Source organism: Leopardus geoffroyi, chromosome A3, assembly GCF_018350155.1.
Source record: "Leopardus geoffroyi isolate Oge1 chromosome A3, O.geoffroyi_Oge1_pat1.0, whole genome shotgun sequence".
Taxonomy (NCBI): Eukaryota; Metazoa; Chordata; class Mammalia; order Carnivora; family Felidae; genus Leopardus; species Leopardus geoffroyi.
Genome location: NC_059336.1, coordinates 51,219,683 through 51,246,934, shown reverse-complemented (window position 1 = coordinate 51,246,934; position 27,252 = coordinate 51,219,683). Strand labels below are relative to the sequence as shown.

The 27,252-nt window shown below is 48.5% G+C and overlaps 1 protein-coding gene across 1 annotated transcript in view; it reads left to right on the top strand.

The window, feature by feature from the left end:
* Positions 1–27,252, top strand: part of SH3RF3 (SH3 domain containing ring finger 3) — a 372,140-nt gene that overhangs the window by 277,656 nt on the left and 67,232 nt on the right. The window contains exons 5-7 of the mRNA XM_045443725.1: positions 7,984–8,063; positions 18,553–18,723; positions 20,783–21,030. Of these exons, the coding sequence (XP_045299681.1) occupies positions 7,984–8,063; positions 18,553–18,723; positions 20,783–21,030 (499 nt within the window). The remainder of the gene's footprint in view (positions 1–7,983; positions 8,064–18,552; positions 18,724–20,782; positions 21,031–27,252) is intronic.

Sequence of the window (27,252 nt, the reverse complement as noted above, 5' to 3'; positions counted from 1 at the left end):
TAAGATGAGAACAGACGCTGGAAGTTCACCCTTTCACTATAGACACCTACAGCAGGGGTTGGCAAACTCTTTTCAGTAAAGGGCCAGATAGATAATAAATATTTTAGACTTTGTGGGCAATGTGATCTCTGTCACAGCTCCTCACTTAGACCCTTGTGGGTGAAAGCAGCAAATGGGTGGTGTGGTTGGATGCCATTAACACTTTATTTACAAAAGAAGGGGATAGCCAGATTTGAGCGGCAGGTGAGTCTGTCAACCCCTGAGAAGACCATGGAGACTAAGTGAGGGGCCTGTTCATGAAGACCTGGAGTCAGTAGCTCAGATGCTAGGGTCAGATGCTGGTGAGCAAATCCAAGTTCCTGCAGGGAGGAGAATGGGTAGGGGGCAGTATTCGAGTTGAATGGAGGCCTCCTTGAGGACTCCATTCTGGGCAGTCGGCCAGCTTTCCTGAGTGCTGACAAGAGAGCAGTGAAAGTTATGTGGGCACAAAGCATGGCCCGTTCTCTCTCCTGGGACAGACCATCTTGTTCAAGCTCCTTGGCCCTTGACCTCGAGCTATCAGCACGAGCACATCCAGCCCAGGCCCCTGCCCTTCCCAGCCCTGCTGGGCCCCCCAGCCCAAATCCCCTGGGCCAGGGTGTGGGGAGGCATCCCTGGACCCTCTGGCCCTGCAAGCTGTTTATGGTTCTTTTTTGAGGCAAGCAGAAGAATCAGGCCAAAATGTTTCATTCTAAAGTTTTCTTTAGGAAGCACGTTCCTAAGAGTCTGATTTACACTCTGTGTTACAGAGTGGTAGTGTGTGATGAATAAAACATGCTCATTTCACTGCTCCTTGGGGTGATGACAGTGTTTTCTGGACTCATATTAAAAATTAAAACAAGGAGATGTTTTTCTCAGGGTATTAGTCTGTGCCAGTGTATCCAGGAAAGCGCCTTGGAGCCCCCATACAGCCTGCCAACCACAGACCCCCTTTTTCCCTCTTACTAATCCCAGCAGGAAAATAAAATGGCCTGTTTTCCAGTACCACTCAGGGGCCCCATTAAAATGCACCTCTGGGCCTCTGGTGTCTGGTAACAACCTGACAATTTGGAATCAGGGGTCCATGGCCTCCACACTGCAGCCAGAAACTGACGCTGGGCTTCCCACCAGCAGAGGCCAGAATACTATGAAGAGATATACAGGCCACCACAAGAAGTGATAGCCCACTCCAGGGGTGTATGAACCACTCACCCGTGCTGTCCTGGTGGCTCTGTCTTTTATAGGTGGGAAAAGGAGGCCTGGAAGATCAAAGGCAGTTTGCCTTGATTGCAGGATTATATAGCCTTCCTGTGCTGCAGCCTCCTAACCCATGCATGTCCTTGGAGAGCAGTGGGTATGAGTGGCACCAGGGAGCAGCATTACTAGGCTCCTTGGCATGCTATCCCCCTGTTTGCTAATACTGTGGTCAGTTTTATTTGATGGGGGCATCACCTCTGACCTCTGACCCAGCCAGCTGACCCCACATATACTTGCCTGCTGTTAAAAGCTTGTGGAGTGTATTTTTGAACATTAGGTCCAAAGGGATTTCTGGAGTCATACATTCTGTAGGGTCAGTGGCTCCAAGGATCCTCTTGTTGGCTGGCTCCCCCAGATCGATGTGTGCTCACCTGCCTGGGATGAACCCCAGCTTTTGTCTGATATAGAGTCATCCAAAAAGAGTATGATATGAACCTGCTTTATCAGAGTCAAAGACCTTCTTTGTGATAGACCAGTGGTGCAGCTCCATGGTACACAGGGCTGGGCTGGGCTATGAAGTCAGGGCAGAGATGTCCACCTGCTGACCTCGGAGACAGGGAGAATATCTGTTTGAGGGCCTCATTCCCAATTATTTTTATCTGAAAGTGGCTGTCCCTGCTTCTCCTTCCTTATTTTTATCCCTGCCTGATTTCTCTCACTCCTGCTAAGGCTTCACTAATCCCTTAAGGCCCAGAATCATTTAAAATTAAGCCATGAAAAATCAAAGCAGTTATCAGCAACATGGCTCTCGGCAGAGGAAACAGGCCCCAGTCCTAAGGCCCAGAAAGCCCCATCCAGCATGGTCAGAGCTAGAGGGCAAGGGGCACAAGACACCCTAGTGTTGCGTTAGATCTACCTCAAACTAAACTCTGCTTGTTCCATGTGTTCTGGGAGTGATGCAGTAAGGGTGTAGCAGTGCCTTCATCAGCATGGTGCCTCCCAGGCCTTGGCAGGATGCTAATGATACGGAACCTGGTGGGATGCATTGTACTCATGAATTTTTAATCAAAATCACTTAAAGGAGAGCCCCTTTCATGCTGTGATACCTGCCCAGGGGTTAGCAGCTCCCTGGCTACCCCTCAGGGCTCCTCAAGAGGCACCACGATCTCATCGGTTATGCTCTCCTCAGCTGGGCATGTGGTCCTCAGTTGTGCACAGCTGGGCTGTTAATGGGGTCACCCTGTCCACCTGCTGCCACCAGCAACATTTCTCATCACCTCCTACTGATAGAAACAAAAAGAAAGGCCTGATTCAGAGCAGGATGGGTGAATACCCTGTCTTCATCAGAAAGTCACACTTTTCGGTTTTTAGGTTCCTGAGGGTAGATCCCTGCCTGGTGTAGCCACTACTCAGCAGATGTCCCAAAAGGCCTTTTGCCTTGGGCCCTGCGCTGCACTGCATAGAGGAGCAAGATGGGAACACACACTCTGCAGAGCGTCAGTGTTGGCTATTCTCCATCTTGACCTTTGGGAAAAAACACTTTCACAAGGGTTACCTCTCTCTACACCTCCATTCCAGCTCCACGTAATGGTTTGCTGTGCAATCCCATGTATTTTCTTTGTAGCATCAGACATACCAAGTTTCACCTGGAGGCCAGGTTTCCAGCAAAGCTGTCAGAAGGCCTTTCCCCTCCAGCTTTATTTAGGTGCAGTCCTGCATCTCAGGTAGCTTCACATGCCTGGGCAGCCCCATAGTCTCCCTGGGCCTCTTGACACTCTGCCATATGGAGTGTCCTGTGTGTGGTCCAGAGGAGCTGGCAGATGCCAGCAAAGATGGGGTCTGGAGTCCCAAGGCCACAAGCTCCGGCCCAGCCCACAGTCCCAGCCAGCCTTTCCCACTGCCCAGCAGGTGGAAGTCAATCTTCTCCATCTCTCCTGGCCACAGACATTATTGCCTTCTGCTGGATTTTGGCTTGAGTGCCTTAAGGACACTGGGAAGTAGAGACCCCAGGCAGGTTGCTTTACAGGCACAGCAAGACTCAGATCTGTCCCCACTTTGGGTCAGCAGTGCTTTGCATGTGAGGGGCTGGTTTAGACTGGTTTAGCTGTTTCAGGAGAGTTTATTTGGACAGGAGGCATGTTGATGAAAGCAGGGTCATGGGTTTGGGCTCTAAGTCAGTTACCTTGTGTCCTTGTGGCTCCTGCTGCCCAGCAGATGCCCTCTGCCTACGTGCTGCTGCCAATAGTCACCTGGTGGGCAATTTGAAGGGTCACCCTGCCGATCTGAAGGCTCCTGGCATTGCTACAAAGATGGCATGTGTGGAATCCAGGAAAGCATGGAATCACCATCAACCAGAGTGTGATCTTAAGCCAGCCCTGTTATTCTTTTTATATGTATCAAAAAAATGTATCAGAAAATCATGGCCACTTATTGATATTAAAATAAAAACTTGAACTTACAGATTTTAAAAAAATTACCCCAAATTCCAAATACCCTAATTACCAGTATTATCATTTGATATATAAATTTCCAGACCTTTTTTCAAGGAAATACATGCATCTTGTTTTTAATGTTTATTTATTTCAGGGCACCTGGGTGGCTCAGTCGGTTAAGCAACCAACTTCGGCTCAGGTCATGATCAGGTTTGTGGGTTCGAGCTCTGCGTCGGACTCTGTGCTTACAGCTCAGAGCCTGGAGCCTGCTTCAGATTCTGTGTTTCTCTCTCTCTCTCTGCCCCTACCCCACTTGCTCTCTGTATCTCTCTGTCTGAAAAATAATAAACATTAAAAAAATTAATCTTTATTTTGAGACAGAGAGAGCACAGCAAGCAGAGGATGGTGAGAGAGAGAGAGAGAGAGAGAGAGAGAGAGAGAGAGAGAATCCCAAGCAGGCTCCATGCTGTCAGCACAGACCCCATTGTCAGGCTCAGATCATAAACTGCAATATCATAATCTGAGCTGAAACCAAGAGTCAACGCTTAACCAATTGAACCACCTAGGTGCCCCAATACATGCATCTTTTGATGGACCCTACACATCCTCCCATCATATGGCTCTGTGGGGCCCATGCCATCATCTGCCACCAAAGCCTCTACGGGGGGACATTTGAGCTGCTTCATAGTTCAGGTTTTACATATTATAAAAAACATGGCTGTGAGATCCTTGTCTGTGCCTTCATTCTGCCTCGTTCAGATGTTTTTGTATTCATTACCAACAGGAAACTGCTGGGTCACCAGGCTTCCTCCCTCACCCCCCCCCACCTCCCTCTGCAGAACTGAGCTTTGTCCATAAGCCCAAATTAGGACGGGGGGCTGTGTAGGAAGTGTTCTGGCCCACAAGCTCCTTATCCCATCCAGTTGCTTTCCCCAATTTGTAAGCTGGGCAGCCCCACTCAGGACATCCACACTGCACAGCCATGTCACAAGGGCCACAGCCAAGCAGGATTTGCTTTATGACACAACAGGATAGCAGGGAGTGATCAAGGGTCAACCTGCTTGGGCCTAGGGCAGAGGGCTGCAGGGAATGTGAATCCTGCACACACCCATATCATTTGTGTGTGTCCTGGGAAGTGGGGGCAGGGAGCATGAACCACCTGGGTCACCCAGCAGCACCAGCCACCAGCCCTATAAACACAATGTGCATGCCTACATCCCCATGTTGAAGGGATCCTCCTGCCCTTCAACTGACTTGGCCTTTCGGCAGCATTCTGCATGGCTGAGACATTGTGGTCCGCCTGTAAAGTGCAGGTCTGCTCTCACCACCCTCCTCCCATCACCTTCCAGGGCATCTCTGCCCTAAAGGCAAAGACCAGAATTCACATAGTGGCCCAGGGGGCCATGAATGGCCTGGCTCTACAGCACTTGGGTGCTTCCCCCTTGTCACCCCAGCCTTTCCTTTCTGTCCAGTGTTTCAAGCATGCCAAGCTTGCTTCTCTCAGCCTTTGCTGGGCAGGCCTCTGTGCTCCTTCCTCACCTGCCCAACCCTCACCACCTCACCGAACAGGCCTGCCTACTGCTAATAAAGCCCTCTCTGGCCCCCAGGTGACATCCCTGCAGTATGTTGCTGCATTTTCTGGGACCCCCACATCTATCGTGACATGTGCAATGCTTATCCCCCACAGTGAACCCCACACTGGGGTCAGAGGGCATGTTTGTGCCCTGAGCCAGTCCTGACAAGTTGGGTGATCAGCAGAGGTCAGTGAGCACCTAGAACATGACCCACCCGGGCAAAACAACTCTACAACTTGACTGCCTGTCACACACTGCCCTGCCTGCATGAGGGGCAAGGGGGGGCATTCCCCATTGACTCACCAGTTGTGACCTTGCTCAGTTGATGAACTGCCCGCTGGACATGTATACCAACATCTGCCAACTACCTCCGATGTGGTGCCACTCCTGCCCCACACCTGCTACAGTGAGTGAGTAAAGGGCTCTAACCTTTCTCCCGTGACCATACAAGGAGAGCTGTGGGTCCTCCATACTCTGGGGGTGCCTGGAGCCGGGTGGCCACACCCATGGAGGGCACTCTCTGGCTCCTGCCTGAAGCTCTGTGGAGGACGGTCTGGCCAGCTGCAGTGAACTCCACTGACAACTATCCCAAAGGGAAACAATCCTGAGCCCTGATGGTCTCTGTCTCCCTTCCAAGGGAGGGCAGGTGTGATGAGCAGGCAGAAGTCTCCCTCTGTTCAGCCTGGCTCCCATACATCACTCTGGAAACGCCGGTCTATGGGTCAGCCACAGGGACACAATCTGTGGAGGGGCTGTCTTTGAAAATCCAAGTTCCCTCTTGCAGGAATAGGAAGTCCTTTGAGACCTGGGATTACCTGGGAGACACAAGGAAAGGTGTGCTCCTGCCTACATGTTTTCATTCTGCCAGGCACCCCGTTGTCCAAACAAGAAGTAGCCTTTCTGCCTTGTTAGAGGTTGCAGATGTGCTGTGGTCTCTGGCACCTTTCCTGGTCCCTGCTAGAGGAGGGAAGCTGACTGCCTAGAGGTGTAGCGGCAGGTCGCCGGGAGCACACAGAGCTGAGCAAGGTCAGAACTGGTCAGGGGGTTGAGGAGAAATGCTCCCCTCACCCCTCCATGCAAGCATGCAAGGGACATGGTGGTCACTTGACTGGTAGGGTTGTTCTGCTTTCCTGGAATGTGTTCCAGGTGCATCTCTCATTCCATTTTTGTAATTTCCGCTTCTAGTGACCTTCACCCATCCGAGGACCACACGTGGTGACATGTCCATCATTGCCAGCCAGAGCCGTGGGCAGCCCCCCTGTGTCCTGCTTCCCCGCCTGCCTCTGCCAAGGCACTAGCAGCTCCTGAGGGTTCTGCTCAAGCCTGCCTGGCTCCCTGTTCATCTGCATCCAGTTTCCTCTAGGATCCCTGTCCTGTCCCTTGGTGGGAAGCCTAGAGGGGACCCTCAAGGAAGGGAGGAGAGCCCTGGCTCTCTTGACTTTGAGGGGCATAGATGCCACCCTCCTCCAGATACCCCTAGGCATCCCCATCTGTGTCAGTTTCCTGGGACTGCTGTAACTGTACCACAAAGTGGTACATGTGGCTCAAAGCAACATGAAGTTATTCTCTGTCAGTTCTGAGGTCAGAAGGTCAAAATTAAGGTGTTGCAAGGATTGGTTGCTTCTGGAGACTGAAGGAGAATCTCTCCCAGCTTCTGGCAGCTGCCTGGATTCCTTACATCACTCTGCTATCAGCTTCTGTCTTCACATGGCCTTGCTTCCCCTCTGAGTGTCTCTCTTCTTCTCTTCTGTCCCTTATAAGGACACTCGTCACTGGAATTAGGGCCCACTGTAATAAAAGGTCATTTCATCTCAGGACCCCTACCTTATACTATATTTGCAAAGACCTTTATTCCAAACAAGGTCACCTTCACAGATATCAGGGGCTACGGCTTGGGCATTTCTTTTGGGGGTACGTTGTTTAACTCCCTGTGGCATCTGATACCTCTGACCAGGAAGAAGCATGCTTCCCTGGGGAGGGCTGGGGCAGGAGGGGCAAGGTGAGTGATGAGGGGCTTGGGACAGTATTGCCCCTATGGCTAGGTCTGTAGGATTCTCTGTGCAGAAATCACCTCAGCAAGATCATTTTGTGGCCCGGATCCCTCTTTTGGCCCTTAACTCCTTCCCTCAGTGGGTTTAACATGCACCACAGGCTAAACAGGAAGCATCTCAAAGTGGACCACCCCTCCAGCCATGTCCCCACATAATAAACCCTTGGAGCCTTGAGGTCCTGGAGTCTGATGTGGGAGATGCTTGTTCTCCTGATGCCTGTCCCCTGCCACTGCCAAAGGATCAGTTTTCCTTAGGGGTTAATCTTCTCCTGGGAAAGCAGCTTTTAAATAAGCTCATGCTTTGTCACATGAAACATTTTGTCTGGGTTTTCTTGGACAAACACAAGAACAAGTAATTCAAGTTCTAAGAATAAAAACAGGCCTCCCTCCACTGCCTTCTTCCATGTTAAACACAGTGCGATGCTGCCCAACCCAGATGCAGGCTGGAAGAGTGACTTTCCAAGCCGCTCCCGGAAGGCACTTGGAAGCTGCTTCTGGAAGAGTGTCAGTGGCTGCTAAGCTCCCTTCAATGAGCTGAAAAAAAGTTATTGACAAACAACCCAGGCAAGTGGAACCTGAGAATTTTAGAGGCTGGAGGGTCAGGCCAGTGAGGGGAGAACAGGTGACTCTGGACTCCAGCCTGATCATGCTTTTCTCTTTCCTGAGGCAGGAGCCTCCTGTCAACTCACTCCTGTCTCTTGTGTGTTTCCAGGACTCCTCCTCCTCGGCCGGACCCGCCCCAGCGGCTGAACAGCAAGGCACAGCTCCCAAAGTCCAGCTGCCCCTCAACGTGTGAGCTGCCATTTATGTTTTTGGGGTCCTGTGCCTTCAGCACCTCCCTCCCACCTCTGCTAGCATATAAACATGTGGTTTCCATAGGTTTTCTAAATTGTTACCAGCCAATCAGTCTAGTTATGTGCATCAGTAACACTGCTGATAAGAGAGTATGGAAAACAAAGTCTAGCTGGTTCTTTCATGTCAGTATCTCCAGGACATTTATAAGCAGGGTGATATTCAAAATATTTGATGGCACAGGCCAATCAGGAAAGGACCAGCCATAGCACGGAGAAGACCCTGGAGGCCCATAAGAAGGTGTGTATTGGGTGGGGGGGGGGGGAGGGCTCTGGAGGGTGGAGGGGGCCAGAGCTGCGGGTGGCCTTGTGAGCATGGGGAAGTAGCTAGTCACCACGTGTTCAGAAGTAACTCAATATTTGAACAGCCACAACTGCCCTACAGTTATGGTAGCTTATATCATAACAGCTGCATATCATCCCCAAATATAACCAGATGAATCATTGCCAGGAAGCAAGATGCTTATCTTGTTTAGAAGATTTGCTCTTGTTAAATTACAGCTCTTAAGAGATACGTGCAGTTTAAAAAATTCCCCATTTAAATAGTTCTGAAAAATTAGACTGCCTTCTACTCTTTTATTTGGCAATGAGCTCAGTTACTCGAATGAATCTTTTGAGGTGGAGAATATGAATTTGGCAAACAATATGTTGAAATAGAACGTTCCACAGATCCGACAAAGGTCAAAGGGACACTTAGAACCTACATTATTGCAGAACAAAAGGTATTCCAAGCCAAAAAAAAAAGCCTTTTGAAAAAAGCAAGTTGCTGAGCTCCAAAAGGTCTCCTAAAGGTGTAAATATACTGGAACATGTTCAGCTACCTCTTTACACCCAATCAAAATGTTTGTCTTTACTTGGTGGCAGATTGGAAATCCTTGAACATCTCCCTTTATCTGCCCACTGCTCTGATTGCATCATTACCACAACCAACTAAACAAAAGGACATTAAGATGTACCTATTTTGTACCTAGTGTCCTGAGGGGAATGTAGATTAATGAGCTACATTTAGGTGTCTTTGGCTGAAATTCAAGTTTTCACCAGCACTAGACAGAAGACATGCTCTTCTTCTGACCTGCTGTCCTAGATAAGCTCCAGTGGCTTCCACTCAAACCTGGGAGGAAAGAAGCATATAGGACAGGATGGGTAGTGATAGCCTTGCTTTTTCTGAAGAACTAGATGCAGGGCCCTGTCCCTGAGGAAGTTGACTGGTATCCACAGGAGACTCTTATTCCCTAATGTGGTTGCCTAAATGACAGGCAGGACAAAGTGAGCTCTTCAAGAACAAGCCCCAGGTGTCCCCCCAGATGAATGCCTGGCACACAGGCTCCCTATAATTTTGGACGTGTTCTGATGACCAAAACCTTCCTCATCATGGGTACAGAGTGCTTCTGGTATTGGCCTAAAGCCCTCAGCTCTTACACATCAGATCAGCTACCAAGAAAGCTGCTCTGTCTTTGAGACCCAAAAGGTTATTAATACCGTCCAAGAATATTACTCCCCAAGAGTTGTGAATACAGACTGGAGGTTTCAACCATGCACAGATCTTCCATATTGTGGAGGGCTTTTTAATGTGGTGCAGAGCATGGAGTGACCTCCCTCTCCTTCCATCCCTGCTCTGCCCTGAGACATGAATAGGCCCTCTGTCTATCTGCCTTACCCCAGAGCATGGCAGTGGGTTCTGAGAGCCTCGCTCAGGGTCCTGAGTGCAGCTTGCCATCTGGGAATGAAACTTCCACAGACAGATGGGTACAGTTCATCACTGGGAGAAAACCAAGAGCCTCTTGAAGTGTGTGACAATCTGCATGCCACCTGTGAGGTCTGGGAGTCTTGTTGTGGGGGCCAGAGAAAGACCAAGGGGTGGAGCAGAGGGACTGGGGGTTGCCTACAGACTGGAGAAAGGAAACCCAAAGGGACAACAGGCAGCAGGAGGCACCTTGTACCTGGTGGTGTGAGGGGGAGGGTCAAAGCTGTCCCCACCAGATCCGTTTGTGGTGGATGCAATCTCATAGGCGTAATTCTCCTTGTGACCCACCTATTTGTCCTGAGCGTCGAGAAGTCGCTGAGCCTACCTTCTAATGACTACACAGCCATCATGTTCCGTAATGTTGGTAAAGGAACTGGTGACCAGACCAGGCCCCACCACAAATCTGTAACACAGAGGGTGGTTCTGGGCTTCAATCTGTGATGGGCTTGATTAGTGTGAATTTAATACACCAGGATCTGGTAACCTAAGTCCCTGCTGAAGTGGGGGCAAAGGCCTGGAAGGGGTGAACCCACCAACCAGCCTTCTGTGGCAGTGCTCAGTTTTTCAGACAGTGATTCCAGATAGTCACAGCACCTGCCCTCAGGGTATGGATAAGGTGCCCCTGCCTGCAGCCCTGCCTGAGGGTGAGCAGCACTATCGAATGGTGAGCAACGTATGTGGGAAAAGCACAAGAACCATCTTGAGAGAATTCTCTAGAGCAGAGTAGAAGGCTTGGCGGGCAGAGTTGGAGATTTGCAAAGGTGCCGGCGGGCCACCTGCAGTGGACAGAAAGACCTGCCCCTATGAGCTGGCCTTAAGCCCAGGGGGATGTAGGGTCCCCAAGCAGCAGCGGCCTTGCCCGGATTGGATTTCCTGGAAGCAGACTCTGAGGCTAAGGCCCATTGATGGCTGCTCTCAGGAGCCATGCCTGTGAGGAAGCGGAGGCTGAGCTGTGCTGGAAGGGAGGCCTGGTGATCCTCAGGGCAACTCTAGAGCCTGAATAGACCTTAGTTTTCCCAAGATGAAGCGAGCCCATGTGGGCTTCAGGTGACCCCTGGGAGAGACACAGTCTCTAGTGCAGCTGCACATGGCTGGGAAATTCCCACTGAGGACCATTATGGTGAGCCATCAGCAGCCTGTGGCCCACTCTGGGAGATGGTGCCATAGCCCTTGAGTGTAGACCTTGACTGGACATCACCAGACACAGTACATAGGTCGGTCTTTAACTTCAGAATGTAGCAGAAGTAGCTGGAGGGCTTGTTGAAACAGATTGCTGGGTCTTACCCTAGTAGCTCTGGAGTGAGGCCCCAGAATGTACCTCTCTAACAAGTCCCTAGGTGATGCTTTTGCTGCTGGTCCAGGACTTTTGTGGGTCACTGCACAAATGCCTCTGCAGACCAGTTTTCTGTGAGCTCAGTGTGGGAAGGATGCCAGCTCCCACACGGGACTGGGCAGCCAAGCCACTCCCAGCTCCTTCCTTCTGGGCTGCAGCCGATACCTCATCCAATGGAGTGCCAGCTGCCTGCGGTTCCTGGGAAATCAGGACCACTGGAAGGCCTGGGTGAGGGGCTGGCCACTTCATGGCCTCATGACAGTTTCCCAAATGCTCCCCATTCTCTCCCTCTGAACATCTGCACCCAGGGAGTCAGCCCTGTCCACAGCCCTGCATCAGCTCACCCCTCCCCAGCTCAGCTGCCACCTCCTTCAGGAAGACTTACTTGGCTTTCTGAGCCTGGGTAGTGCCCCTCCCAGACCCCGTAACATCCTGTGCAGACCCTGACATGCACCTGTGTTGTCTCCCCCTTCCCCAGAGTGGGTGCTCCTGGGGCAGGCTTCTCCACCACCTGGCTGCACCTGGCTATCATTCAGTAGACATCCATTGAATGGAACCATCAATGTGTGGGCACATGTCAGCTAGTGTGACCCTGGTATCCAGGAGAACAGGAGCAAACACTTCAACAGGAATAATTGAACAGAATCTTTTACTTATTCTAGAAGAAACATGAGCAAACCATCATATAGAGGAGAAAGGGTGTGAAATTAATGAAGGCACTAAAATACTTCAGTTCACTCCTTGATTAGAGCTGAAGAGAACTGTGTAGATAATTAACACAAGTGAACATCTTGCTGTAGAAATGAGCAAGTAATATGGGTGAGTGATTGGTGTCCTCGGAAATATCCCATAGGCTGCTTGTAAAAGCATGATGCCAGGCAGAGTGGCCACAGCAGTCGGCCGCTTCTGTGTGTACACCATCCATGGAAGGGCACCCAGGGAGGGGGCATGGGGCCTGACCCTCTATCCCAGACTCACACTTGCAGGACTGCTTCAGGCTGGTGGAGGGGGCACCTTACAGCTTGAAAGCCCCATATAGTCTACAAGACAGTGGGGAAGAAAAAACCAAATTTCCTACTATTGCCTTATTTTTAGTACCAGCTTTAAAAAATATTTTTTAATGTTTTATTCATTTTTGAGAAAGAGAGAGAGAGACAGGTGGGAGGGGGAGAGAGAGAAACACAGAATCTGAAGCAGGCTCCAGGCTCTGAGGTGTCAGCACAGAACCCAACACGGGGCTCGAACCCACAGACTGTGAGATCATGACCTGAGCCAAAGTTGGCCACTTAACAACTGAGCCACCCAGGCACCCCCTTTTTCAAAAAATTTTAATGCTAGTACCAGCTTTTGTATGTGAATCCACAGAGGTGAAATTGGGGCCGCAAGCAGCAGCCCCTGTCTGATCTATATGTGTTTTTGAGATGACCAAGCCACCTGTGGAAGCTTGTTTTGAGCTGAAGAGGCCTTTTGAAGGAATAAGGAGTGAGAATGGGGCCCTGGGAACCATGAGGAAGAGGACCATGCAGGTGCTGCCTATTTCATGCCAGGCGTGCGAGGCCCCGCAAGCTCCATGAGTACCAGCCTGCAGCTCTGAGCACAGAAGGTGCCGTCCAGCTCGCTCAGAGACTGTCAGCAATGCATTCTGGCTGAGTGCAGCAGAGGGGACATGGGTGGAGAGGGAGTGACAAGGTAACACTGCTGTGGCTGTCTGGTGCATAAAGCAGGAACCAGGAGGCCTGCAGGCATCAGGCTGACAGTGGGCTGGGCCATCCTCTGTTCAAGTGTGATCCATCCATGCTTTTTCTTGGGTCATTCCTAAAGAAAGGAGATGCTGAATGATATATTCCCCCACCCCAGGCCAGCACCCCTCCCCAGCACGAGCCACATGCCAGATCTGCAGACACACGTGCAGCAAAATGACCCACAGAGCCATCTGCTTCTGGTTTTCTCTCTGAGACACCCAAAGGAAATATAAGTGGGAGGGGCAGAGATTTTTCAAGGTGAAGTCAGATTTATTTGCATTCCAGTTCCCCCAGCAACGCACACCTAGAGGCCAGACTTGAAGTATTGAGACCAGAGGAGATATTACTCATCAACAACACAAATTTGAAGTAAAGATGAGGAGAGCAAATGCATCAGTGCCCTGGTGCAAACCAGTGCAGCACCTCCTGATGCAGGGGATCACATGGGCTCCCTGACCCCGGAACTCAGCCTCACCTTCAGGCCGACCTCAGCAGGGCCTGCCAGCCTCCTCCACAGCCTCTCACAGTGCCTTGCCCTGTCCCTGTGGCCACAGAGCCCCATCTGCTTCTAACTTGTTGCTGAAACACAGATTCTCAACCTTTCTGACCCTTAGTTTCCTCAACTGTGAAATAAGGGGTAATCCCAGCCTCAGAGTTCATGTGGGGCTTAGGCAAGGCCTTGGGAGAGGTTGGCACCTGAAAGATGCCAGTTCTCTGTGCTTCTGCCCTGTCCTTCCTTAGCCAGTGGCCCACATGCCTGTGGTGGGGGTGGAGCTCTGCACAACTGTTCTTAGGCACAGATATGAGCTACTTAGGAATAAGATACCATTAGAGTTTGTGAGGGACAATTTAGAGTTTAGAGCTGTGTTTTGAAGGGGAAGGTGTATCATTCCCTTGGGAGTGATGGCATCCCTGGAAATGACATCCTTTGTACTGCCCATTGTTAGCATCCAAGGGGTGTCTGTGTCACTGAGCATTTATTGAGTAGAATACATGAAACCATGAAAGGAATATTGACTTCCCACTGTTAAGAATCCAGACCTGCCCTGTGAAGGGGCATGATGTGGCATAAAATCCAAGTCTGTCTATGTTTGCAAACTAACTGCAGTGACACTGTTTCTCAGTGTGTCCTGTGCCAGAGGACGTGATTCCAGCAGTGGGGAAGGCACTGGTGTCCCCGCTCGGTGGACCAGCAGTGTTTAGCCATGTTCACCTCTAGGTTGCTCATTTTCCTGCTTTTATTATTTCACCGGACCCATGTCTGTGTTTCTCTAAAATAAAAATGGAATTTTGAAAGAAGACTTTTCTGACTTAAAAGTCTTAATCAGGATAGCTTGAAGCTCATAATCTAAAATTTTTCTTCATTTTTCTTTTTTTTTTTTTTTTCATTTCAACTCCCTTTTTGTGCTAAGAAGTGAATGCAAAGTCTTTGTTCCACTAAATGGCATGGGGATCCTCAAATGTTGAGGGAAGGATAATCGGCTCCTTCCCTAAAGACAATTAAATTTAAATTATTTGAGGTCCAGTCCCCCAAGATCACAAACATCACTACCAGGCAGTTCATATGGTTCATGGAGTGTTTGTCACACTTGGTAACATTGCTTTCTTTTTTAAATCGGGTGTGTATCCAACTCCTGCTGTGGAGGTTGGGTGATAATGGACATCACTCACTGAGCCAGGTGTGGGCAAGTGCAGGTCCTGGTCCTTGGGCTGCTGTGCCAACATGAACCTTACACACTCGCCTGGGGTCTATCCTCTCTCTGGCAGGGCCAGCTCACAATTGGGCAGGTGTCCCCTGCCCACCCCCCCCTCCATAGCTTCAAACTCCACTGAGCAGATGGACAGTGCAGGTGGCACATGGAAGTCATCCTGGACCCAGGGGCTTCAAAGATAGATTAAAGAGCAAAGAGAAAGTCCCCCCACCCTATCAAAGCTACCTTTGTCTAGGCCGCCCACAGTGCCCTGTTTAGATGGCTCCTTCACCCCCCAAGGGCTGGACTAGCTGTTTTGGAAACTCTGTTAATAGAAGTTTTTTGACTCCAGTTTCTACTTCCCTCTTTGACTCACCTCTCACCCCTTCGCATGCCTTGTGCCTCAGTTGTTTCCCTCCCTCCCCCGGCTCACTGCCTTCTCTGCTTGCTTCTGTCTATCCAGGTTCTTCCAGGGCAGCTCAGCTCTCTCCTGGTTGGACTCAGCTCTCTCTGCCATCTTGCCCTGTTGTATACCCTCTCCTTCTCCTTTTCATTCCTCTCCTCACTGTTTAGATACCCACAGCCTGCAGCCCTGTCTTTTCTGCCCTTTCTTGCCTCTCCATGGTGCCCATCCCCTCCTGGCACAGTCCTCCCAACTCCATACTGAATGGACTTCCTGAATGAGGAAAACTGGTACCTGTTTGTTCTGTGCTTGTTTTTGTGTTCAAGGTCAGCCGGCAGACTCTGGGGCCATATGAAACAGTTTCAGTACATGCCCATACACATGCAGATACACACATAGACACACACACTTTACTTCAGCAGTCTTCATCAGAGTCTCAAAACCAGAGCCCATATTTTATTGTTCTTTTAACAAGTATTATTTGGAGTATACTATGTACCAGACGCATTCTGGTCCTGGGCATACAGCAGTGAAAAAAACATACAAAAATCTCTATCCTTGTGGAGCATATAGTATAGTAGGGAGTGGAGGACGGCAGGGTGAGAGATGAGAGCCCCAGATAGAGGGGAAAGTCAGTGCAAATTTAGAATCTTTGGGGGACACCTTGGTGTAGAGCTTCCCTGATCCAAGGTTTTCTGGGAACCCCAGCTAGAGATGCATACATGTAGTCTCCTTCCTCTGGGCTGAACTGGGCTCCCTCTGCACTGGCTGTCACCCTCCTTAGGAGGTAGATGTGCCACAGGGTAGCAGATGGCTGCCTCTTGCCAGGATCCCAGCTGAGGACAGGATAATCTGCCACTTCCTCTCATAGGAAGATTTAACTGCTCAGGATTCTTCCCCACAGGTGGGGAGATAAGAGTAGAAGAGCAAGGCATTTAAACTCTCCAACATGGTGCCCTCCTTGAGGAGCTCAGCCAACCTTGAACCTCTGTGTGTGAAAGCAGCCTTTGGAAAAGGGATCTTCCATCAGGCAGTGTCCAAGTGGGCAGAAAACCATGGAGCCCCACCCCAAGACACTAGGTGATGGCCCACTGGCCCAGTCCTCAGACAGCCAGTGGGCCAGGGTGAGGAGGAGGTTGTGCCCAAGACACACGGGACTTGGTCTCCTCCTGGGCCTGAAGGTTGAGGAGGCAGCTGGTAGGGCACAGGCCAGTGGTGGGTCTCATGTGGTGGTGTCACTACTTTGTATGGGCCTCCAGGCTCTGCACAGGCCCCAGGAGTGGGTGCAATAGATGTGGGTGCCCCACCCTGTTGGCCAAGCTGAGATGTGAGCCCAGTGCCTGTCATGAAGGGAACAAAGGCAGCATGCAGTTTCTCCCTCCTTGACCAACGTGATTGTTTGCTGAGGTCCATATTGTATACACACACATCCCAAGGAGACAGCACCCCCAGCTTGGCACTGTGATCCTGGCCACTGTGTATTCACTGGCCACAGAATCAAAAAGACTGTTCTCACATCATGAAGAGATGGAAGGAAGCAAACAAACAGGATTTATGCTTCAGTTACCTTTGCTTGGGAGCAGGCCCAAAAAGGTATGCATCGCTGTCATTGTTTCCAAGCCTCCCACGGCCCCAGCCTGCACTTCCCCTTTCCCCTTGTTTTCAGCCTGCCCTTGCCCAAGCCCAAGCTGCAACTCCCCACGTGAGGCTGCCCCCCCAAGTGGTTAAAGAGCATGCAGGCTTCCCTGGCGCAAATGCAGTTGTCATGTGACTTTCCTGTTTGTGGTCATTCCTCTGTCACCATCAAAGAGCTCCTGTGAGTCATCAGGTGTGAAAACAGACAGATGGTATCCTGGGTTCTCTTTGTCACCCAGGCATTGCGCTGAAAACCTGAATCTTTTCGCCCATGATAGGCAAGAGTGTCCCCTCCGGTGATGGCTTCCTTTATCCTCTCTGAAGCCCAGAATCCTTGCTAGTTGCCAATGTTTATCTTTTCAAACAGAGAGAAATAAAGATGTAAGCCATCCTTTTATCCCTAAGGGAAGGGGGGAGGGTGCCAACCTGTAAAGAAAGGAAATAAACAGAAGGCAAGGACAGAGGCACTTGTAGTGTTTAGGGTCAGGGATTAGAAAGGGGCAGGGATTAGAAAGGTTTTATGTTGTTTTATCTTATTTTCCCTTACTTTATGTTAGGGCCAAGACATCTTTACAGGTTCTCATTCTGTTCTAGCATGTTCCTCACTGGCCCTCTGAGACTCAGGTCCTCCTTTCTTCTTGCTTGAACCCTAGTGAGTCATGTCTCATTTCTGTATTCACATACCAATAAGGCCCTTCCCAGGGTCAGAAGAGTGTTCTGGGGGTCTATGACCCTCCTCAGATCCCCAGAGACCTGTGAATGTCCTCCAGCCCCTAGAGCCTACAGTCCTGGGAAGGGTCAACATACCCACCCAGCCATCCATCCTGGTAGGAGATCCAAGAGATGACATTTCTTTAAAAATCATCTTTTGTTTCTCATTGAGCTGAAGCCTCATCAGCCTTCCTCCTGCCTCTTGTGAACAACATAGTTGCCTGATATGGTTCTCTCTATCAATTTAAAACCAACTTACCCAAACGCCCACAGTAGCAAAGCATTTTACAAGTATCCAGTCCTTGCAAGTGCCCTGTGGGGTTGTATATTGAGGTTCTCAAATACCTAGTGATATGGGTCAGTAGGATCATAGGCTGTTACGGGCACAACTTCTAAACCCTAGGCCAGGATTTACACCACTGAGTTTGTTCTTCATTTGTATTCAGATAGGCTTAAAAGAAAAGTAGAATTTAAATAATTAGCCATGGCACAAATATTACAAGGGAGAATGCAACCAATAATTCCCTAACTAGACTTCTTTTTATCTAAAAGGACCTTTGAGGTATCTTCCAGCTCAGACTGATTGAATGGACCAGGCAGGTTAAGCCAGGACCCAGTTAGATGAAATGAGGGAACCCAGCCCAAGACTTAACTGCTTCATTCTTAGTTTTCTCTTGCTCAGAACATTAGGCTTTAGAAATAGTATGCAGAATAGAAGAAAAAATTGGGGCCCAAAGACCTGTGGTCTTGTTCTGGCACATCCTCTGGCGTATCCCTCAGCCTTGGATGAGTCATGGAGGCTCAATGAGCTGTAGGACTGGAAGGTGGTATCAAATACCTGCCTGCCCAGGTCAGCCACTGCAGGGCTGTGGGGTGACCTGGGTTTTAGGCACAAGAGGCAAAGTCTGTCTCCGTCCTGCATGTACCTCTCAGGACCTGGTTCTCTAGGTGTGCAATAGCAGTGCTGAGTACACCGCCTTCCCTGCACCATGGTTTATCACAAAGAGTAGGTTGGGCACGGTGTGCACAAGCCCCCACAGGCATCAGCTAGTCCTTTTTTAGGTTGGGTTCATCCAAAGATGAGCCCACATGTGACCCAGGTGATACAAGATGGCCTATAACCACCCCTCCCAGCCATCATTTATCCTTGGCCCTACTCTTCTGTCCATAGGTACTTGGCGCTCTATGCTTACAAGCCCCAGAAGAACGATGAGCTGGAGCTGCGAAAGGGCGAGATGTACCGCGTCCTAGAGAAGTGTCAGGACGGCTGGTTCAAGGGGACATCCCTGAGGACTGGGCTGTCTGGGGTGTTCCCAGGAAACTACGTGACACCCGTCTCCAGGTGAGGCAGGTGTCGCTGCCTGGGAGAGGGGGGAACACACTACCCACATTCCCCTGCAGCTGGTTACTGCCTGAAAATCATGCTGTGGTCTGGGCAAGCCAAAAACACAGTCCAGAAGTCAGCAAGGGTGCCCCTGCCCACAAGGTTTTGCCCCCTGAGCTCAGAACTCCCCTTGAGCAAGGGTTCTACATGGCCAGCTTTTCACCTTACGAATTAGGTTTTGCTTGTCATTCCTTCAGCAGGCACTGGCTGTGAGGGGAGAAGATGCCAGTAGAATGAGCTGGACTCAGGGCAGCAGCACAAAGTGAAATTGGAAGGTCCCCAGGAGAGTGAGATCTTGTGTATGTGTGCACACATGTACCTGTGCCTGTGCATACAGTGTCTGTACAACTGGTGTGTGTGTGTGTGTGTGTGTGTGTCACACACATAAACCTGGTATACATAAAACTCACACACCTATGTATATACACAAGGGAAAAGCATATTCTCAAAAGCTAACAGTTGTTATTGAGTGATGGTATTAAGAGTAATTCAAACTTTTCTTCTTGTGCTTTCCTGTCATTTACAGATTTCCTGTTATATCATTTTTATAAAACAGATAATGGAATTAAAAATTTTGCTCAAGAGGTTACCTGGAGTTGTCTGAGATTTTTCCATTAAGATAAGGGATCCACTGTTGATTTCATTTGTCAATCTCAGTTGTGGAAACCGTTCCTGGGCACAGCCCTGGATTCCTTCTCTCTCGGGGAAAAGACTGCCATTAAAATAATCAAATAATGCCTAGACCTTGCACTGATCACTAGACTGATTCATACTTTCCAGGGCACCCAAAGGAGCAGTGCTGGCCATAACATAGGCTTGCTTGTCACATCATCTGATGGCCCTTCTTGGAAAGACCCATAATTTGTGAACCCACTTTATTCAATTTTTACAGTTTTTTCCCTAGGGTAAAAGTGAGTTCAACAGGTAGCTGATGGGAATTTAAAAAAAAAATTCATGGCTTTGACTGGCTCACTGATGGAGTTCCTTGCTAGAGGCTAATTTCATGGCAGCTATAGGGGCTAAGAAAGAAAGGTGCTGTCGGTCCCTGGACAGCTGAGTCCTTTTCCAGGAGGCCTTTCTTCTCACGGAAGCCCTGACTTAGTGGTGGCTCAGCCCATCCCTGACAGAAGTCATGGCCCAGTGGTACTGAGCCTCAAGGAGTGAAGCACCCCCACCTGGTGACGGGCCTGGCAGTGCCTGTTCTGACCCTCACGAATGAGACTCTGAGAGGACATAAGGGGAGTTTACCCAGATCTTAAACAAATGGAAGACATTTGATCCCTGAAACTGAACCCAGAGCAGCTTCCGAGTTCCCAGATTCTGCCATATCTTTCACGCTCACTGCCAGTGCGCGAGTTTGGTGCAAGTACTCAGAGGTCAAAGGGCTAAAGCCCATTTTCAGAGTGGCTGTGTTTCTCTTGTATTTCTTAAACACTGGAAACTCATTTCATCTGGAAACTGAGGTGAAAGGGCATCTATTTCTGGTATGAAACTGCAAGTTCCCTGACATCTCTCAGAAGGATGTGGTTTGTCTGTGCTGTTTCCCAGAAGCCAGCAGAAACAAGAAAGTGGCCATGTCCAGAGGGAGATGGGTCCTTGCCATCCCACCACATGCCAGATGTTTCCAAGCCTTGGCTGTGGCCAGCTCAGTCACTCTTTCTGGATGTATTTGGGGACAGACACAGCTGTTTACTAAAATGAATCAAGGCAGTAGTTCTGGTACAAAATATTTGATTGATTGGGATCATCACTGGTTCTTAGGGTTCTTTTGCTGTTTCTTAACTATTTATATTGAAAGTGAACCCCCATGAAGGTTTCACAAAGGGTCCCCCACTGCCAAGTTTGAGCTCTGGGCATTGCTTAGGGGATTATCTCAGCATTGTTTTAGTGTTTGTGCCCTGGGCTATGTGGCTTCACCTCTCACAGCCAGGAGGTATGAGTGGGCCTTTATTGATGGCCTATATTGTGTGGTTTCATCTGTGACTTCACCTGACTGGATTCTGCTTTATTTCCTCAGGGCTCCGGTAGGAGGGGCTGGGACACCCCGGAATAATGTTGTTGGAGGGTCTCCACTGGCCAAAGGGATGGCCACAACCATCCACCCAGGTGGTGGAAGCCTGAGCAGCCCAGCCACTGCCACGAGGCCAGCCCTTCCCCTCACCACACCCCAGGCCCAGCACCAGGCAGCCGCCCCCTCAGTGGGCAGTTGTCTGCGGCACACAGCCCAGCCGGCCACCAGCCAAGCCCGGGGCACCGTCCCCACAGGTATGTGCCAGGCTCCTGAGACCTCACTCTGCGGGAAAATTTGACAAGTAGTTCTTGTAAGAAACATTATGACCTAGGTTTCAAGCAGTCCAACATGGGACAAGTTGTATTTGCTTATCATAATCCTAAGCTTCTGCTAATCTTTAGGAAATGTAGTATTGACTTATATTACCCTGTCCTGGCAAAAAAAAATGGGTTAGAGAGTTCACAAATATTTATACATTTCATTGTAGCAAGAGGAGTGCATGAACTAATAAGATGAGCACTGGCACCTTTGGACGGCCCCTATGAGGTGGCTGGGCCAGCTGCACGGGCCTTCCATGTGCAGGACACCTGATCGGGGGCTTTCCAGCTAGGCAGCTTCTTACCACACAGAGCCAGAGTGCCCTTTTTCTGAAATGCTTTGAAGCTAGAAGCAGTGATGGTCACTGACCCTTCACCTTCATGCCAACTTTATCAATAGCCAGGCTGACATCGTTTAAGGAAAATCTTAGTATGGTGTGAGATGAAGAAAAAGTTATGAGATGGATCTTATAGGCAGAAAGAAGGTAAACACTCTTGCTTGGAAGCTTAGCACTGAGCCATTAGGAACTGGGAGCCCACCCCAGTCACCTTCCCTTCACTGTGCAGTGAAGGAACCCAGGATGAGAGAGTGTAACTCTGACTTTTCACTTAAATGACACAGAATTCCTGCTCCACCCCAGCCTTACTCTCTCAGATACCATCTATCTTCCTCTCAAAGTAAGGCTTAAAGGACGAAATATGTAAATTCTTTGGAGCAATAAAATACATGATTTTTTAGAATCTAGCCAGCCAGGAGATGGGCCATTAAAAGTGCTCTAGGAGGCATCTTCTCAAGTGGTAAAGTGGGGATAATACTTAGCACAGCAGGGGCCATATTTTCTTCCGAGTCATGGCTAATGGAACAAGAGGGTGGGAAGGCTAATGGAACAAGAGGGTGGCTGTCCACCCACCAACCTGCTTACTCTTTGGGGAAGTTGGCCTGCACATTCCTGTACTGGTGCCAGTCCGGGCTTGTGTGTGGCAGCAAGAGCTATCAAGACCATGCTACAATCCTAGAATGAGATATGCACTACTGAGTGTTTTAGAGGACAGTCTGATTTCGTTCAGCATGCCCACTGACAGAACAGGACGCTGTCCCTGCTCTCAGCTCTCATGGACCATCAGGGAATAGTGGTGCTAGGAAGGGTTTGGGTGCTGATGGAGGGTTCAGCATGCACACTTGGTGATGACGAGGTGGGAGACTGGGAAAAGATCCTCAGAGGAGGCAGCAAAGTAACACTTGGGTAGGGAAACAAAGAAGGGTGCCATTTGAAGCAGGAAGAAAGGAATAGTCAAGTGAACAGAAGTGACAGAGAGCACATCTTGTGCAACCAGCTGCAAGCAGTTCAGTGAAGACAGAGTAAACACATGTCTGATTGAAGGCTTGAGATTGAGATCTGTGTTTGAATGCTGGGCTGCCATTATGATTGCTTGCGTCAGTTTCTTCCTCTGTAAAATGGCACCTACCTCCAGGGACAATGAGGATTGTCTAGCATGGCATATCTAGTGTGTATTCAGTACCTGTAGCTACTTTTATTCTTCTGTTAGAGAATAAGAATATTAATAGAGTATTCAATGTATGAGGGTCCAAAAAATAAATATAAATTATTACCAAAGGATCCAGGGGATTGAATTTTCTCATGAAGGCAGTGGCGAGCGCCCAAGAGCTTTTACATGAGAGGGATGGAACTTGACCAAATATTACCAGGCATGGTAGGGAGGAAGAGCTGGTGTGGGGCAGCCTGAGGCCGGGAGCCACTAGAAAGGTGTTGCTGTCCTCAGGTGAGAGGTCACAGGGAGATGCAGAATTGAGGCAAATGACAAGACATTTAGGAGTCAGTATGGTTATGACTTGGAAATGGGCTGATGCTCAGGCAGAAGAAGGAACCAAGTCCAGCTACCAAGTTTCTGGACTAGTGACTGGGAGAATGACAATGGCATGCCCTGGTCTAGAAGAAACCAGAAGGGACTGGTTTATGGTGGAAGACAATGACATGTAGTTTTGCAAAGTGCAGTGGATGCTGGCACGCTGTGACCCACAGGCTGATTTGGATCAGCATCATTAAATGGGGCTTTTATCTCATGTATGAATCCCACCTCACCATGGTAGAAGGCTGGCCCTGCCAGTCCAGCTCACCTTGTAGATAAGGGGCAGACATATGACCTAAATGCTGGGGTAGTCATGCTTGCATGTGACTTACATTCAGAAGCCACAAACATGAGGGGCTGTGTGGATCCTTTTTAAGAGAGAAGATAGTGGTGAAAACATCCAGCCTTTCAGGGGCAGGAGGGTGGACATCTGGTGTCTAGTGCCCTGTCATCACTGGGTGCTGAGTAGACTTCTAGTGTCCAGTGCCAGTCATCGGTGGGTGCAGGGTAGATTTATGGTGTCCAGGGCCCAGTCATCAGTAAGTATAAGGTGGAAATCTGGTGTCCAGTGTCCAGCCTCATTCTGGATAGTGTTTATTTCCAGCAGCAATGAGATCTGCACCAAGGGAGCCTCGTGGGTGGGGTTGGCACTGCCTTGGCTATTGAGCCTCCAAGACTGACTCTGCCATCCCAGAGATTCTGTAAGTGCTTAAGAGTCTTTCATATATGTCTGTTTTGCTTAAATTAACCAAGATAAGTTCTGTTTTTACAACTCTGCCCCATGGTGAATAACTAGTTGTCTTTATACTAAAGGAGCTCTGCAGCAATATTATCTGGTGCCAGCCCTCTTGCCCCCAACAATTACCTCCCAAGCAACTATACTCATAGAATGGTTTAAGTTCATCTGATGGTGTTTATTGGTAGCCTCTAGCTAGAGACACAGCCACTGTAGTGGCGAAGTGGTTGACTGAGCCCAGAGCAGAACTTCCTAACTGATGTGCCAGACAGGTCAGAAGTATACCAAGATTCTGACCTCCTTGACCCTTGGAGCACCCAGGCAGGACCTGGGGCAGCTAAAGTCCCAGGCCATGTCCCTTCTGGCTATAAACATCTCATCCACTAACCCCAGTGTGCACTACACATGTTTCTATGTGCACCACAATATAGAGAGGTTGGGGAGCCCTGTTCCTCACTGAGAATGAATATCCTGGCATGGCAGCCCAGGGTTATTTGCGCAAAATGCCAGTATGATGGTCTTTCTTTCTTTTTTAAGTTTATTTATTTATTTTAGAGAGAGAAGGGGAGAAAGAGAGTGTGGAGGGGGAGGGGCAGAGAGCAAGGGAGAGAAAATCCCAAGCAAGCTCCATGCTGTCAGAGCAGAGCCCTACACCAGGCTCGAACTCACAACTGCGAGATCATGACCTGAGCCAAAATTAAGAGTCACACACCCAACCAACTGAGTTGCCTAGGTGCCCCAGTATGATGTCCTTTCTAAGCCATGCCTTGCTAGCAACTTTCCCAATTTCAAGAATAAAATGAGACCTGCCAGTCATTTCTCCCTCTATGGAATAACAAGCAGAATTGAAAGAAATTGGCATGGCTAGGGGCAGTACAACGTTGCATCTCAGTTATTGATCACCATAGTAACCACCATGGTGTGACAAGCATTCTCTTCCATCAGACTAATTTTACATACGGGAAAAGTGAGGCACAGGATGTTTAGAACGGTTTCCTCAGTGCATTCCAACCTCATACTTATCCCCACACTATTGCTGTTACAGTCAGGTTAAAGAATGGCTCCTACCACATCATGTCAGTAAATTAAATGCCACTGAGTTTCCATAGCATTTTCCACTTCATTCTGCATTTAGAGAGAAAAAGCACACTGTTGACAGTACAAGTAATGGATTGTTCACTGCAGTAATTGCCCATTTCAGCAGATCCCAACCCAGGCAGTTGAGAGGCGTTTCATCAATGTTCTCATCTTGAGCCAAAGTCAGGCAGTTTGACAAAGGCTTAATTGCATTGGCCATAGCATCCAATATGATTTGTTCTGCTTGATTAATGTGATTCTTTTTTCCAAGGGCAGAGCTCTCCCTGTAAAGTGCCAGTGTCCACACAACCTCATATCAGTGTTTAGCAGGGGCAAGAGCCTTGTACAGCCATTTATTCATTAGCAAAAACAACAACAACAACAACAACAACAACAACAAAAAACAACAAAAAACAAAAACCAAAAACAAAAAAACCAACCAACCAACAAACAAAAAGATGAAAGAGAGGTAGATACATGCAAGGCACTCTGCTAGGCTCTGGGAGTACAGAGAAGAACCTATAGACCCTATTTTTACACCCAGTTAGAAGGGCAAGGAAACAAATTCTTGAGTTTGAAAAGCACTGTAGTGGAGGTATCCAGAGGGTATTAAGAAAGCGTGGAGGGGAGATATGTAATTCAGACTGGGGAGGAAAATGAGAGAATGGAAAGTTTTCAAGAGGTGGTGATCCTGCCTTGATTCTTAAACTACAAATAGGAACTATCTGAGCAGACAAAGCACAAATAGAATTCTAGCAAGGACAAAGACATGGCAATGAGAAATACCAGAGTTTCTATTTTGGGTAACTTTATTTGTTTTGATGTGACTAAAACAAAAGGCATGGAAGGAGAAGACTAGGGTGTTAGTGACATTTTCTCTGAGGAGGCAAAATTTAATTTTAGATCTTAAAGCTAGGTAGAGCTTAGCATGAAGCAGGGGGTGAGGTGAGGTGGAAGTGTGTGGAAGGACAAAGAAAGAGGATGAGTGCCTGTGGCACAGCTGAAAGGTAAGCAGAGGAAGATCATGGAGGTTCCTTTAGAACATGTCATGGAATTTCAGTTTTTATGCTAAGGCCATTGGGGCACATTAGAGGGTTTTAAATAATAGATAGAATCAAAGTTTTGTATCTAAAGGATAAAGCTGAACTTCTGCTTATGACCGACCTAATGTAGTGAGGACAGGATTTGCCCTTCTACCAGAAACAATTTATAAGAACAACCGTTTGCAAGATGTCACATTGGAAAATCATCCATGATAATGGGACATGAGGTGTGCCCCAGCTTATTGCCTGGAGAGAAGTTCCAGACTGTGGCACAGGGAGTGGTAACAACATGGAGCCCAAAGGGCTTCCTGAAGTGAGGATGTGGAGTGAGAGTCTGGATGATGAAGGTGGTTGGAGTTTGAAGGTTAAAACCTAGAGAGGAGAGAGGGCTGCATAGGAAGAAAACCTCAAAGGATGCAGGGTGTGTCCTCTTGAGTAGTTTGCTGAGAAGTAATCAGCATATGCATGTGAAGAAACTATACAAAGCCAGGGAAACTATGAGAGCAAGGATCAGTGCTATCAGTGTCCAGCATTCACAAAGTACTGGAAGTAGTGCCTGCTCCACAAGCCAGATGGAAAAACAGTTTGCAGGGCATTGAGTCGTCTATGCAGAAGGACCTTGCCTCAGTCCCTAGACTAAGCACTGCTCTAGTCCCACCCAGCTAGTCTTAAAAGCAAACTCAAAAAGATCAAACTGTTTCCAATTAATTTAACAGTGTTGCAGGACTAAGATCAAGAGTATCTTTAAGACTGCAAAAATACCCAGCTCTCAACATAAAAATAACAACATCTGATACCAATAAAAAATTCTTAGGCACACAGATGGAAGTATGACCCACAATGACAAGATAAACCAATCAGAACTGACCCAGATATTAGAATTAGCAGAGATTAAAACAGATATTATAATTGCATTTATTATTATGTGCTCATAGATTATAACGTGCTCAGAAAATTAAGTAGACACTTAGAAGATATCTTAAAGACCCAAGTCAAACTTCTATATATAAAAACTACAGTGAGATCAAGAATACAGTGGATAAAATTAGTGGCAGATTAGACATAGCTGAAAAAAATATTAATGAACTTGAAGGTATAGCAATAAAAACATGAAAAATGAAAAACAAACATAAAAGAGAAACTTTAAAAATGAGCATCATAGAGCAGTGACAACTTCAAGTGGCTTTATGTATGTGTAATCTCCAAAGTAAAGGAGAAAGGGGTGAGATAGAAAGATTATTTGAAGAAATAAAAGATAAAATTATTCTAAATTTGATTTAAACTGCAAATTCACAGATCAAAGACAGCTGGTGGGCCTTTAGCACAAGAAACATGGGGAAAACTACACCAAGGAAAATGATAATCATATTGTTCAAAATTTATGATAAAATCTTAAAAAGCAACAAGGGGAAAAAAAAGCTACATTACATAAAG